General features: G+C 46.4%; 1 protein-coding gene across 4 annotated transcripts in view; it reads left to right on the top strand.

Annotated features, from left to right (window-relative positions):
- The window catches only part of LOC139048075 (uncharacterized), a 47116-nt gene extending 36141 nt beyond the window's left edge, over positions 1 to 10975 (top strand). The window contains exons 3-4 of one of the 4 annotated variants that reach the window (XM_070522477.1): positions 4230 to 4529; positions 10405 to 10975. In XM_070522477.1, the coding sequence (XP_070378578.1) occupies positions 4230 to 4529; positions 10405 to 10542 (438 nt within the window). In that variant the 3' untranslated portion in view covers positions 10543 to 10975. The remainder of the gene's footprint in view (positions 1 to 4229; positions 4530 to 10404) is intronic. The other 3 variants (XM_070522475.1, XM_070522473.1, XM_070522474.1) reach the window with 3 other exon arrangements.
- The last annotated feature ends 5544 nt before the right edge of the window (positions 10976 to 16519 follow it).

The raw sequence follows: 16519 nt of genomic DNA, 5'->3' as shown, positions 1-16519 counted from the left end.
GTTCTGCGGAGAGAAGCGCGTATTCGCCATGCGCCATACTCTTCTCTGCTGGTCCCAGCGGCTTGAGAACGTAGATTCATCAGAGAAGATGACATATTTCCAATCCTCGACCTTCCAGCTGCGGTGATCGACAGCGAACTTTAGGCGAGCAAGAGTACTGCGCACCTCCTTCGCATTTAGAAATGGCTTCTCGTTGACTGCAGCAACAATTTGTAGGTCTTGATCCGCCGACGTGGCGCGAGGTCGCCTCTCGTGCGGCGCATCCTTAATGCGTCCTTCATCTCGGTACGCCTGCACTATCATGTTGACTGTGTTCAACCGGCAGCCCGTCAAGGCAGCAATGTTTCGCTGCGAGTAAGCTTTCTTCGACAACTCAACGACTTATTCCCGCTTATTCAACGGCACTCGAGACATCGCAGGACGCTGAAACGCACTTCTAACCGCAGGCAGTCGTGGTCTCCCTTATAAGCATTTGCCACGAAAAAGAAATTAAAGATGCGCGTCGGCCGTGACGTAGCGTTTTTACTTCTTTTCTTGTTCATCAAAGATTCGAACGTTTCCATGAAAGGTGCGACTGGCCTTACGATAGACCTTTTAAGAAGTCGGCCAGAAAATATTCCCTGTCGCATGCTTGCAAATATCTAAGAGTCGGGTCTGACCGCTCCACATACGCACTCAGACAAAGAAAAAAGGAACAAAAAAGGTTAACAGCGGTATTTTGCGCTGAACTACAGACAGCGCGGTCCACGCTCTGCATGCCATAACCGCCTTATCATCGCTAGCGCCCGGTGACATGCAATCCGGTGCCGTTACGCAGCAACGCTAGTGAGGTGGGAGTGCCGACAGTTGGCGGAACCGCGGCGCCCTTTCCACTTTGTTTCCTACAGTGGCCGCAACGCATAGCCCCACGTCGGTTTCGAGGCAATTTCCCGCGCGCTCGCGTGTTCCTGCTCATATTGCTCACGATAGTACATCCACGTCTTGGAACCTTCCCATATAGCCATGATGTTCCGACCTGCATTTTAGTGCCAGTGAATGACTGTCTGTTATACGTAACTCAGCAATAGGTTCCACAAAATACTTGCTTGGGTATAATTACCTGATATGCATGCCCATTTCACACAGACCTGTTAATATAAAACCTCATTATATTTACTGGTTTTGACTAGCGGCTTTAAGATATCGACACGGTGCTGACGGCGATCTAAGCCTTTCAGCTCGAAGCCGTAGCTGGTGGCGCTTCAAGAACCACTGACGCAGTGACATTTACAAAATGCATTCTGTTGAGATGGCTTCAATGTTTTGTGGCCTAATTTCATACAGAAATGGCTAACAAACTGCAATTCGCGGCGTCTGTACGCCTATGAAAAGCGGGTACGTGCGAGCCGGCGCGCGTTGTGCGGCGGCTGCCGGACTTGAGGCCGCGCGTGTAGTGCAGGGATGAATCTGACCGGGCGCTGAAGCCGCCACTTTCGAGCAAGCCTTCGAAGTCGTGTTTTGCCTTCCTGTCCACCGACCAAAAATATTCGGCTACGTCAAGGGCGCCGTTCGCTGCTACACGCTCAGCAGCTGCGTGTGATTTGTAAGGTTATAGTGGTTGGATGAGAGCGGAATGTAAATACCAGCATAGCATCCAAGGAGGCTATGATACAAGTTACTCGCCGTGATTGTCAGGGTGCTACTTCATAGGAGAACTAAACATTACTCACCGCGATTAGCGTGACTGGCCCTGCTCATCATTGATGATATCTGAAGCTAACTGCTGGTATCTGTCGTGTTATGTCCATCTTCAGGAAAGTCATGGTAACGAAGATTGTTACGATACAGTCTACTAGGCTACTACTACTATAACCATAGCGTAAATACAATGGCAGAAGCGTAACCGTCGCGACAAGTCACAGGGACGGATAGCTCCGACTGTGGAGTACGCCGTCTCTCACTGAGCGCATCAACTGCCAAGCCGCGTCTGCGCCATGCTAGCCGTACTTTTCTCTAGGAAGGGGATAGTTTCGCTCCGCACGGACTTTCGAGGTCGACATTGCCCTGCAGCTTTCTATAATCCCGGCACTCGAAACAATCCACAATGGTGCCGTCACCACGTGTCTCCCATTAGCTTGGTCTCCCGTTGATGTCTAGGCATATCCGTTTGTCCCGTACCCTTGTGCCTTTCATTATACTTTTCGTACTTAGTAGTTTAAATTATCAGTCTACACGTTATCTCCGACAGTGTCTTTTTTTCTTCACAGACGCCGACAGCTTTATGTGCTAAGTTTCCATGGGGAAGTCAGTGAAATGCGTTTTTTTTTCAAATTTTATTTCTTGATACGTTTACTTGGTACGTTTCTTTTTTACCGCGCCTTTTAGGTAACCTTCAATTGTTGGTCGGCACTTCCGGTCTCTGTAATGTCGTGTGCGCTACACGATGCATCGCGGAGAAGCCGCCGCTGGCGGGCGGAGACGCGGTCGAACCGGCACTCAAGTGACGCAGCATATACAGCTGTATATCTGGTTGCACAGTTCAATCATGCGACTCCTTGCTCTGGCGGCAGGGTTTCTGTTGCGTCTGTGGATTGGGAGACGTAGCTTGCGGCGGTGATGCGCCAAAACTGCTCGGCTACGTGGCGATGGCGCCAGTAAATGTATTTTGCTTTCGCTTCGAAGCCGTCGAGGTTGGTGCTTCAAAACGACCACAAATGCATACATTTCATATAGCTTAACCTTATCGTCATCCTAATTTCACGCATTAAAACAACAAAGCCTGCCTGATATTCGCGGCGTCTAGGCCGGAATGCCTGACTACGGGCTCGTCTCGCTATGCGTCAGCAGCTGGACGCTGCTTACGAGTAGAACTATTCTCGTATCGCAGCTCCCCTTCACGCTAGATGTTTGACACTGGTGGTCCCTTCTCGTGAAAGGTTTAGACCTCAGGTTACCCTCTTTAGCATTGCTTTCCCTCGCAAAGAAGTTATCATAGTCGATGTTCGGGTCACCAGCAACGGCGACGCAAGGTACACACGCAAGGGGAAACGTTCCTCCCCTTTTGATTGCCGGGAGAGGACGTGACATGTGAAGTGCTTGTGAAGGAGCAACTCTCCGGCCTGAGAAGGAGGAGGGCGGCTGGTTCATCAGTTTTCGCTCCCTTTATTTAAGAGAGTGGTCAGTACACACAGAGGAATACGGGTAGAAACCACTCCCTGGAGTAGAGGTAAGATCACAGGACAGAGAGTAAGACTGGCACTCGTACACAATCCCGTCGCACAAACAAGACCGAGAACTCTTTTCATGTTGACGAGCGAGACGATCAGGCACGTCGATTCTCAGGTGCTTGGAATTCGTTCCATTCACTGCCGCACACTGTGAACCGTAACAGTGGGCATTACGAGCACGAGAAATCGAAACAGAGGCCTAATTAATTAACAGAACTCATTAATTACCTCCTAAATTGTTACTTTGTGGCACGTATTGCAAGTTACGAATTGTAGCCAGGCTGTTTGTAAGACGTATCCACTTGACATGAATTTCCAGGAGGAGACCAGTTTCTAAACAATATTTACCAAAGTGAAGGACCAAATACATGCACGTTCCATTTACTTTTATGCTTCAATGTATGAAATAGTGCTTTGTTAAAAAAAAGAATAAAGCAAACAGCAGTACATGTTTACGGCGACTTTGATGGCGCATATCTCAAAGCTGGCTTCATTATGGAAAATCATCTGTGGATACGCCTTGAAAACTCACGACAACCATTCGTAAAGTTGACTATGTGCTGCAATTAAATAACAAGCTTATTATCATTTTTATAATAATAATTGGCCTCTCCTAAAACTCCAGCTCAATGACTAGAATGATGATATCTGCAACAGACAATTCAAAATTCTGTAAACTTGAAATTATGAATTTTTACGTGCCGAACGGACGATTTGATTATGAGGCACGTGGAAGGGAGGAACTCCAGAATCATTTGGACCACCAGAAGTTATTTAACGTGCACCTAAATTGAAGTACACGCATGCTTGACATTTTATCGCCCATCGAAATGCGACGCCCGTGGACTGGATTCGATTACGCAGCCTCGTGCTTGGCAGCCCAATACCATTAGCCCCTATGCAACCGCGGTGGGTAACACTAAAAAATTATCACTCCGTAGAGTACAGTGGACGTCGTAAGACAGATAGTTTGCGTCCCCATTTCTTCTTCCTCGGGGTTTATATTTCATGCGATGCTTTCAGGAGGTCGCCGAACGAGCCTCGTCGTATCTTCAATTACGGGGTGGCAACTTTAGCGTCATGCTGTCCTCCACTCTTGGCGTCATGGTGTACGTCGGGAAGCCGGGGGCCAAGACACCGACGGCCGCCGACCAAGAGTGCGAGTACTCCTACATGGTGGACAGCGACTTCCCCTGCAGGAGCAACATCTCCACCAGACTTCAGTCCTACAACAGTGCCGAGCAGTACGCCTATGAAGCGTACACCGACGGAAAACGGCGTTTTTATCTCACCTACGAGACAGTGCAGTCCTTGCAAGACAAGGTGACACGCTCGCAATCGCCTATCTGTACGCTGTGAACGTTGTTTAATACAAATTCTGCCAAGGTGGAGCAATGTTTGAAATAGACTGTCTTTTTTTTTTCTCTAGCGGCACAATTTTTTTTTTGCTTGTCCGTGGTAGGTACCACATACGTAACTCTTACCTAAGTTACTCGATACAGCAGCGATTACTTCTACGAGAAATCAAAACACTTACTTGAATACTTAAAGAAGGGAATTGCGCTAAAAAAAGACACAGACGAGCATCTTGAAGGGGCAGCGCAAAAAGACGATGACAGAAGGCAGGAACACACGGGACAGCGCTGAACTCAAAACTAACTTTATTCGAAAGCATACATACACTTATGTACACAACCCATGGCGACGTGCTCTCCCATCTATGGCGTAATTATCAGTGCGCAGGCAAAAACACGCAAAACCATTTGATCTAATGCTACGTTATGAAGCGGCTTAAAAATTCATATTCACTATCATCACTATAACTATATCACTATATCACTATATCACTATCACTATCACTATTCACTAGCGGTAAGGGATACTTGGCAGCGGGTGGTCTCGGGATACTTACAAAGGCACTTGCAATGATTGGTGATCAGAGATCCGTTTGTGGTAAAAAGCTCGGATGATCTGATCAGCTTCCTCATTCAATCTAATCCTGGTAATTGTAATATTTTCAGCATAGATGTTCAAGACCTGTACTATAACATTCCACATGACGAACTAATGATAAGCGTTAAACTTTGTATCACCGAGGACAATGATGAGCTTAAATTTTCTAGCAGCTGTGGTGTATCCGTCAGCAGTTTTCTCCAGATTCTCTCTTTTTATTTTTCTTCCACTGTTGTTGAATGGAAAGGAAATTTATACCGACAAAAATCTGCCATTTGCTTTGCGTCCAAGGTTGCACCGGTACTAACTAACATTTTCCTAGGTAGCATAGACAGATACATAGAAAATAACCTAGATGACAGAACATTAAAAGTGCTAAGATATATTGATGATTTTCTGATCTTTTTAAAGAGTACTAATTTCCAACAAATGGTTCATAATGTACTTCAAGTATTTCACAAATGTGGCTCAGGGTTAGTTTTCACACATGAAGTGCCGGATAAGAACGAACTACAATTTTTAGATACTAGGCTCAAGCTAACTGATACGCATGTGTGCTGGATGGATTGCCCAAGGTCAGAAAAACCAATTTTAAATTATCACTCCGCACATTCCAAGGTGGTAAAAAACGGCATTGCGTTTTCGGTTCTATTTTCAGCATTGTCTAAATCATGTTTTCACAAGACGTCTAAGAGTTTCTTAACACAACTGGAACGTTTGAGAGCGGCAGGTTTTCGAGTGGATGCTATCCGCATGACAGTACAGAAGCTTGTCAAACGTGTAAAACTAGGAGCACCCGCAAGAATGAATAATCCAGAGCCTGCCGACAAGAAGACAAAACTGGTTGCAATTCCATATGTACATAAACTATCATATAATCTCAGGAATGTAGCAGGCAGATTTGATATCAAGGTTGTTTTTTCCGCCTCTAACAAGTTGATCAAAATTTGTGGTAAGATCGATAGGAAATTAGCCCAGGCTGCCTCCACTCATGCTGGGAAAGGCTCGACTGTTAAGCATACTTCCCCGTTTGTGCATTGTAGAATGGGAGTTGTTTACGAACTTCCATTTTCCTGCGGTCACGTATACAACGGTCAAACAGGTCGCTGCCTCAATATTAGATTGTGTGACCATAGGCGCTCACTAACGGGTAATGCCTACTCGCATGTCGCGCGGCATTGCTCTCCGTATGGGTGCACTCCAATATATAAAGACACCACAATACTTCACACGCACAAAAATCTGACTACGAGGGAGTATTGAGGCCTTCTATATCAGGAAAAAAGGGTCGCGTTGTGTAAGCATGCCATCGATAAACCTTAATGATAGTGAATTTGAATTTTTAAGCCGCTTCATAACGTAGCATTAGATCAAATGGTTTTGCGTGTTTTTGCCTGCGCACAAATAATTACGCCATAGATGGGAGAGCACGTGGCCATGGGTTGTGTACATAAGTGTATGTATGCTTTCGAATAAAGTTAGTTCTGAGTTCAGCGCTGTGCTGTGTGTTCCTGCCTTCTGTCATCGTCTTTTTACGCTGCCCCCTCAAGATGTTCAACCAGTACCAACTCTCCCAAATGTCGATCCTTCTACACGGACGAGTAAGGACATGGACGTCCTTACTCGTCCGTGTCTTTTTTTAGCGCAATTCCCTTCTTTAAGTATGTACGACCGACTCGCCCAACAACGTGCTCTACTTATTTGAATAACTAACTTAATAACACCATTTATCTTTTTTTAAATATTTACGTTGCTAGTGAGTTCGCAAGGCATATCCACTTGGAGCGAATTTTGTGCATAACACCAGTTTCGATGGATGCGGCGCCAAACTTGCGGTAAGAAGGCGATCTTGTTTCACTTACTAATTTGAGAAGGCTGTTTTCTGCACTCAAGCACGAAAGTAAATGCAATGTCATTGCATTTATTTGAATACCTTGGAAATTAATCTCTCGCAACTGGTGAGAATTTCTGCCAACTGCGTACGCCTCACTCACCGGCTATAATTCGTATATTGATAAATGTGCCGTAAAGTGTAATTATGTTACGCATTGACTTACGCACTTTGACTTCTCCTAGAAGTAGTGACCGTCTGATTGAGTAAATTACCTGAAGGCCTGCAATTATGCAATCCGCCCCAGGCAAGTAAGAGAATAAACTTTATCTCGGAAGCCAAGCTGTTGATGCCCGAAAGTGGGCGGCCACCCTATTCCAACTTGCCCTGGCCCTGTGCTTGCTCCAGGGATCATTTAAAAATTTGGTGCAGCTGAAAATGCACTTGGTATGTTTCCCTTTCTTTGTGGAAACTATATGGGAAAATGCTATGGTGCTCCATTTCATTAGTGAAACATATTGGGACATTGTGAAGGGTGACGTACAGTGGCAAGAAATTCTATAGACGGATGAGCCGTCGCAATAGGACGTCCGTTCCGCACGTGTTCCACTTAGTAAGCGATATCATTTTGCGAATACCTTCCATTTAGTGGAAGTGGGGTTGTGCCGGCCGTGCCTCTTGGTGTTGCGATGTGATTCGCTTGAGTACAAGTGTCATACACATAGCCTGCGCTTACGCTTCACACAAATATACAGCCGCGAGCATTAATTTGAAAACCACATGGTTACAATTGTGGTAGGACAGCTATAAGCACTGAAAACAAGTGGTACGACCGAAATGGGTTCGTATGACCAATACAACATACTGCCACAATTCTAAATTGAGTGCCTGTGCTAGAATAAATATTGAATTATTACTATTGCCGTTGTCTCTAAATCCTTGCTTTCGAAAGCAAATTCGACGTCTACTGCGGAGACCGTTCCAATATTTGTAACAATTGCAGCTTGTATTCTATGCTTATGGTGCAATGCCAGTTGTGCGAAAAAGGAAAAAGTGTGCTTGAGCACCCTTTGACGCTTCCAACTTTTCGGCTTCTGCGCATTTTCTGGATAACAGTAGTGGACGAATTTCACGAGGTAATCATGGTGCTTTCTGAGGCATTGTACAAGCATCAATCACAGCATGATGTCATGTATTCCGTAGCGTATGGCCACATGGCTGGCGAAAGCACGGCCTATCGTTCACTTACTTAACATCTTTAATAAAATTTTGGTGTTAACCGTTTCCGAAATTGACGACATCGTCGCTTCGGCCAAATAGCTTAATTGATGAGTGCGGTTACACCGTACGTATTCGGCACATGGTACCAGCTAACGTCAGCCAAGACGTTTCGTGAAAAAGAATACTTAAATTTCTCCAGTGTTGTGCGTAGTCGAGCCCACGTCAAATGGATTTTTTTTTAAATCTGGTTTAATTATATATACACACACTCCACGCGAGCACTTCTCTGCGACAGCACTAGATGGCGCGGCGCATTCATGGGAAGCATGAGAGATCAGTCCGGCAACGTTTCGGTGGTTGCAGTACAGTGTGCCGATGCGCTGCTTGAACACTAATTGTACTAACATCAATATTGATCATGAGATGCGCGGCGCACTCATCCTGTGGAAACGACTAGCGATTAGCGTCCTTTCTCCTGGCCGTGTGTAATCGGTGATTATGTGGAATTAATTCTGGTCAAGGTGTAATCAAGACGGACACAGTGTTGTATGATACAGTCATTTGCAGAATGTTCAATTGCTTGCTATATACATATCACAATGCATTAGTGTACATCTGAATATAAACACACGACATGTATGTTCTATGCATCCGTACAGTACCAGACAAAATCTCCATTGGTTCGGCACCACCAGTAGACAGCAATAGAATATAGACGAAAATAGAATAACGATGCATGTGTGTGAGGACTAAACTGTCTGATTCCATAGACAAAAATGTGATCGAGCACACCACCGACCGTTGCTGTGGGCGTGATGTCGAGAGACGCCCACTCGGCGCCAAAAGCCTCCCTCGTGTACTCCGGCAGTACTACATGTTTTGGTGCTTCGAGAAGTCGATGTTGAAGCCACTGCAATTGGCGAACGGCATGCTTCGTTCGCGAGCGTTGTCGTAGCAAGGTATGAAGACAGCCTTGATGTAAACTAATAGCTGCATTCGCATGAATCGCTGCACCATATCCGCGGTGGCCCCGGGACTAACGCAGACGGCGGCAACGGCAATTTTTTTAACATTGTACGTACCTGGACCCATGCAGAGGTGTGCGACGCTGTTCTGCACTAACGTGTCGTAAACGTGAATGGTCAGCGCGAGTGACAAATGTGTGAAACATACGCTAGTAAAGCGCGCCGAAGCCCCACTACCGCTTTCGCTTTTTAACTTGTCAGCAGTAAGCACGTCTTTCGCGTGAGGCATGTACAATGGCATCGCGTGATGCCTTGCTTGCTTGCTTCTTCTTTCGTGGCGCTTACCCACTACGGAGGACTGTCCAAAAAGACGGCGATTATATGGAAGGGAGGAAACGAAAACTGGAAAGACAAAGTAAATCAAGATAAGCTAGGAAAACTAGAAAAAAGTAGGAAACAGACCTCCTTGAAAAATACTGTTCAAGCTAGCGATACCGCTTTCAGACACCACCTTGTTCTGGCTCATCTAGTTGCTCATCGCAGCCTCTTGCAGCAACGGCGCATTCGCAGTTGTGTGAAGGTGGGTTCTGAACCCACTTCCCTCAGCACAACCAGCCCGATGCTCTAGCTATTCGACTATGTAATACACATTGACAATGGTTGACGAGAAAACAGTTCGAGAGATTGATTGATTGATTGATTGATTGATTGATTGATTGATTGATTCCGGAAAGCAGTGAAGTACCGCAAGAGTGCTAATCGCATTAAAACATGGTGAAAGGTACAATTATAAGGCAAACTTTGTTCTGCCTTCAGAGCTCCGGCGATCGAAAAACGTGTGTGTTAAAGTAGTATTTCGCACCGTTTTGTTTTTCGCTGAACAGCTCGGCTAATGTTGGCGACATTCTATAGGTCACTCGGTTGAGTGTGAATAAATCGTGCTTCTTTGTGACGCGGTGTAAACGAAGAAAGTCTTGCTCTTTGAAAACATGGTCCATGTTGGCTAATTTCTATCCCGTAAGTACTACCCTTGGCGCCTCAGTAGCGCAGAGATCATTTCGCAAGCGCTCCGATCACCATACTAGTGGCCAGCACCTGAACGCCGGGGATTGCGGATACGCTGCTCCTTAAGATAATGCTTTTTTGATACGCACCCAGATCGTACCTATAGCGCTGCTATCTGGTTGGAGCCTTCCATGTCGAATTTCCTTCCAAATTCTGGCCGCAGATGGATACGTACGCGAATGTTTCCACCGGCTGGGCGCTGTTCGAGGCACAGCGTGACGTGTGGAAGGCCTGCGGACAGGACGACTACCTTCGGCTCAGCGCGATACAACAAAAAGCGCGGCGCCTAGGCAAACGGTGACGAAGGAGCCTGGTGTAGGTCAGGAACATTGGCAGGCCATACTTCCTGTCACAAACGGGCGTGGTCAGTGTGTGGCAACCTGCTGCTGCCACCTTTTGTGGTTACGATAATTTATATTGCATATGTTTCAGACTTGACGTTCCAGTGTAGCTATCTAGGTGCTCCTTGTAAGTCAATTTGGTTCGAATTTTTACGCGCTTAAGAACCCTCTTGCCTGCCACGACCACGGCATTTCGCAAATACATTTTGCAAATACTAAGCGTGGCATCGAAGATGTATCATACGTAGTACCAAATATACTTATCCTGTCAGTTAATTGAGCTCGTATATCCTGAATTCTAGGAAGGATGCAGTTGAATGGGCTGCCCCATAGTAAGGCAGTGTATTATCACAATGGTGAAAGGATAAACACGTACGCAAATGACGCTGCCTTGTTTCTTGAGTTGAAGTGACTTTGTTGAGATGTTCATGTTTACAGTTGGAATGACATGGGCATCCTATTTACACTGGAGCACCTTATTTTCTTTTTTCTGTAAAATGTTTCTTTTCATGTGTTGTGGTACACTGGATTACCTTTACATCAGGGTTAAAAATCAGTCATAGAATTTTATTCTGGAGATTATAAAGTATGCACTGAAACTCGGCCACGACACTGCGCCGCGGTGCCTCGAAGGAAAATCAGATAACTTGTCGGGGCTGGAAGTTAAGTAAAAATCAGTCGACCCGTTGGCTTTGGCAGTTAACGGTAAAAGCACAAATGAGGCAGTGCAGGGTGACATGGTTCGAGCCTATGTTAAAGTCAGGGAAGCGCAGGGCCCAATTAGTTTCGAAGAAAGACTCGGTAACATGGATCAAAATAAATGGGCGGCTAAAGTGCGTCAGCGACTGTACCTGAAACGCGTGGACACTTAATAGAGGGAGAGGTCAACAAAGTTATCAAACAAGTAGAGGGTCATAGCAAGTGTAGACAGACAACCAGGAGTCATAAGAAAGAAAGTGAGAGAAACAGTGAATCGGATCCAAAATGTAGTCAAGAAGACCACGGAGATATACAAGAATGGGAAGACAGAAATTATACGGGAACATCTGTACAAAAAGGGCATGGCCATTATTTGAGGCAAGAGCTGGTTGCTTAAGCGCAAGAAACATGCCGGAGCAAATATTCGCAACGAGTTCAGACATGTGTATGCTGCTGCAAAAAATCGGGAGACAGAGTATTGGTGGGCAGCGAAGAAATTGATACCCCCAGATCCGTTACAGGCATAGATTACAGGCATAGACATTTTGAGGGGAAAATAAGATTATGGAGGTTGATGCAAAAAAGTACGTACGGAGCAGGAAACCTGTACTCATGTACGGGGCATCCAGGTACTCTACCCCAGTACTCACGTACGGGGCAGAAACCTGGAGGCTTACGAAAAGGGTTCTGCTTAAATTGACGACGACGCATTGAGTTATGGAAAGAAGAATGGTGGTTTAACGTTAAGGGACAAGAAATAAGCATATTGGGTGAGGGAACAAACACGAATTAATGACATCCTAATTGAAATAAAAAAAGAAACGGGCATGGGCGGGACATGTAATGAGGAGGGAAGAGAACCGGTTGTCTTTAAGGGTTACAGACTGCATTTCAAGGGAAGCGAAGCGTAGCAGGGGGCGGAAGGAAGTTAGGTGGGCGGATGAGATTGAGAAGTTTGGAGGGACAACATGGCCACAATTAGTACATGACCGGGGTGGTTCGAGAAGTATGGGAGAGGCCTTTGCCCTGCAGTGGGCGTAACCAGACTGATGATGATGATGCTGATGGTGATGATCCAAATATGCGAGAATGAAAAACATATGCACTATACTTGAATAAATCAAGCAGGCTTGGGGACTATTTGTGACCGCACCGTTTAAACAAATATTCCAATCATCATGATGATCATCATCATGATCATCATCGAAACCGGCGCCGGTCGTCTTATTTGTGGTTGTTGCGCAGCAGAAAACAGCTTGCTTTGCGCGGTGTTGCTAGGCAAATATTTCTTGTGTTATCGCGTGCGGTTTGCACTATTGCTAGAACAACGGTGTGAAATGTTTCGCCGTATGTGTAGTGTGAACGTGCAATAGTGATCTTGGTGGAATATGTTGCAGCTTAGTCTAAATATGTCAGTCCATCTCCGAGTATGCTCTGGAGTATGAGGACGCTCTTGCAGTGGTAGGTTTACGGCTGCTGTAATAGACCGAAGAACAAGCACAACGAAGCCAGTGAGTCCGCAGTCTCACTACATAAATTGTCACCAAACTAATAAATTAACAGAAGACATTGCAACTCAGCAAGAAAAAGAAGGATTCGGCTGTCCTAACAGAGGACCGCTACTAGGAGTGTGAATAGGGAATAGTGCAGGTAAATAAGCAGCAATAACACTTTAGTACTGTACATATAGTGCTCCTGCCGTGCTTGCTACTGCCGTCACCACCACTGCCGATGACACTCTGCCGCTGCTGCCACCATCGTGTCGAAGAAATTACACACAGGACAGCACTTGTCATGAATCGGTTTACGTGTAGCCCCATTCGTACGGCACCTGCATGTGTGCCGCTTGCGGGCTCTCTTTTCTGAAGAATGACGCAACGAAACAACAAAGGTGCGTAAATATCCTGACTTTAACAAATACACGCCTTTAAGTGCAGAATTGTTCTGACAATGTGGGTCTTCGTGCATGTTATTTCCCTTAGTTCTGCGCGTCTCGTTTGTCTCCATCTTCTCGAGTAAAGCGGGCTGACCCTGAAGATTGGTGGAACAGTAAAGTATGCTGATCTCACCACTGACGTGACGAATTGTGGGCCTATCCTGGAGACAGTCATCCGCGATTCGTGTGGGTCACATGGGTTACGTGGAGCGTGGAGGGGGGGGGGGTGCTCCGCGTTTTGTTGATATGCCGGGCAGGTGCGTAATCGCTATGCTGCAATTTTCATTGCAGAATAAGACGAATATTGTGATCGCATTTAAATAACCACTTAACAAAAGCTTCACATAGATTCCAAGATGAGCGTCGAATCAAGAAATTTTTGTCCTTTTTTCTTATTACATCAAATTTTTCTCAGTTCGGAAGGGCTTTTGCAAAGCAAAGAAAACAATAAAACATTTATTCTGCCCGTAATATTGCTTTTGCCTAACGTCGTCGCTGCTCGCATGCTGCCTGTCATTCAGCAGATCTACATATTTTAACGTGTACTATTCCGCCATCGGGTCTGTCGGTTCGCAACATATTCACTGAACGTTATTTTGATTTCCTAATGTTATACGTCACTGGTTTTAAGAGCTAAGAAAATGGATTTGTTTGAGAGATTCATATTTGAATTTCTAACGTTTCTTCTTTAATGATATTAGCTAACATACTTTAGGTGTAAGTACCACGTATGTAATTAGCTAATTCCCCTTGCAAGTATGTGCTATGTTTTAATCTAAGTTGTAAACTAAGAAGAAGTTTGAGACATGTGATGGGCAAATAAGGTTAATATGTGGATCCCACACACTGTGGCAATCGATGTCAGCGAACCTTAAGCTGTTTGCTTTGATTTACGATGATTGGCTTTGGTGTTGGCGGTGAATGTGCAATTTCTCCAGCGCTTAGTCCAATACGAGAACGGTGAGTTGATGTTAAATGTCACCTTGCGTGCATCACTGCTTTTTTGTCTGCGTAGTCCGCAGAACACATAGGGAGACGTGTTTGCCAGAGGCGCTGCTGCACGTCATTGTTCATAATCTCTGAGACGGCGGTGCACATCGCATCATGGCAGAACCGTTAAAATTTAAGTATGGGGAGTATAGGGCTGTAGGTAATTTGGTTATGTATTTGACTGTATGTGTACATTGTACACATACATTCGCAGTCTCCACCACGTTTCGCTGCGTCGTGAAGACGTTCCTCTTTCACGCAATGCTTCTTTCAGGCCTGGGAGTCCTCGACAATGAGTGCACCCTTTGGAATCAATTTGCTGGCGCGTCCTTACGTGCTCCTTCTGCATACGTGGCCCGCACGCTGTTGAGACGCCAGCTCCAAGCGCTCCCTTCTGCACTCTACGAAAAGTTCACACCATTTGGAGTGTATATTTGCCACACAACAATAATTGTCATCTGTCTTGTCCCCATTTACTTTCTTTAATGCGGCGAGCCCGGTACTTTCCAGTAACGAACGACATGCGCGTTATCACCATGACATAGCATTCCCGACAGGAAAGTAACCAGAGCAGCGTTTTCAAAAAAGTAAGTGCGGGCAAGACAGATGCCGGTTATTGTTGTGTGGCAAATGTACACCCCAAATGGTGCAACTGTGTTTAGAGTCTGGCTATGGACGATTGTAATGTTTACACTATGAAATCCCAGCATGCGACCTGCGTAGCGGTTGTCTTGTGCTGGGTCTGTGTGATGAAGAGAACCTTATAGCAATTAACAGGGAGAATATAAGTGTCACGGACAGGTAACGCGGCAATGCGCGAACAGGCAGTTATGTGCAGACTACACCTTAGCCTCAGAAATGGTTGACGAACGAATCGACCCAATCATAACAGAGGAACTCGGGAAGAAATAGCCTGGGTAGCTATCATACATGTTTTAAACGCAAAAAAAAAAAATCGACACAAACATTTCAACTGATTACCTGTAGGAATACGAACGCATTACCCTCGCATTTGTTGGTAACAACTTTACTGAATTGTCCGGAAGTCTTTTGGCGTTTGAATGACTGAATAAACTTTATTGAAACCAGCAAGAGATGGTGGCTGGGACTAGGCCTCCCACGTGGGGACGTCGAGGTGTTGCCTCTTCGCCGCCTCGCAGGCCTGCTGGGTCGCCCAGAGTTGGTCGTCAAGGTTGAGGCTACGCAGGGCAGCGTGCCATCTCGACGAGAGGGTCGTGGGGTTAGTGTCGGGGTATTGGTGTGTACAGTCCCAAAGCATGTGTGGAAGTGTGGCTGGCTGTGTCTTGCAGATGTGGCACGTGGGATTGGGGTAAATGTCTCGGTAGATCTTGTTGTAAACTTGTAACGAGGCGTAAGTATTGGTTTGTAGCAGTCGGAAAGTTGTAGCCTGCGCTCGGGATAGTTTGTTGTGTGGGCCGGGGAAGGTTCTACGCTCTAAGTAGAAGGACTTCAGAAGATCATTGTAGCGTGTCAGGCGATCCCTACCGGTGGGGGCAGCCGCCCCTTCCCCCGCGCGGTTAACTAGGCCTCGCGCAAGGGAGTGGGTAACCTCGTTGAGGTTGGGGAGGTGCGGGTGGACGGTGCCTACATGAGCCAGGAACCAGACGAGTGTAACCTGATGGTCGGTTGAGCGGGGCGCTTGTTGCAAGATGCGCAAGGCTTGGTGTGAAATACGGCCGTTGATATAGTTTATAACGGCGGAGCGGGAGTCAGAGACGATGATATGGCATGTTGAGTCTAGTGTGGCTAGCGCGATGGCCGCTTCTTCAGCTTCCTCAGCGTGTGGGGCTACTAGGCTGATAGCATGGTGGAGAGAGCCTTCACGCGTGGTGACGGCTGCAAAGCGGGTACCGTGGGGATACTCGGCGGCGTCGACGAAACTCACACCGTCGCGGCGAGTAAGGGACTTGGTGAGAACCGTGGCACGTGCTGTGCGACGTGCGTGGTTGTATTCGGGGTGCATATTTCTGGGGATAGGATCGGCGTGAATCCAAGCTCGTATGGTGGAGGGGATCTGGTGCTTATGGCCGTGTTGATGGTGGTAGGTGATACCGTGCGAGGTGAGGATATGGCGACTCGTCGCTGTGAGAGTGAGTCTCTCCAGCCGAGAGTGACGTTGGGCCTCGATGAGCTCATCCAGTGTGTTGTGGACGCCTAGTTGAAGGAGGATGTCAGTGCTGGTGCAACCGGGGAGGCCGAGGGCTTGTTTATAGACACCGCATATAAGTATGTTGATCTTGGTGTGTTCAGCCTTGTGCCAGTTTAGATACGCAGCAACGTAGGTGATGTGG

Source organism: Dermacentor albipictus, chromosome 7, assembly GCF_038994185.2.
Source record: "Dermacentor albipictus isolate Rhodes 1998 colony chromosome 7, USDA_Dalb.pri_finalv2, whole genome shotgun sequence".
Lineage (NCBI taxonomy): Eukaryota > Metazoa > Arthropoda > Arachnida > Ixodida > Ixodidae > Dermacentor > Dermacentor albipictus.
The sequence above is the reverse complement of the archived record's forward strand: the minus strand, read 5'-3'. Positions and strand labels throughout refer to the sequence as shown.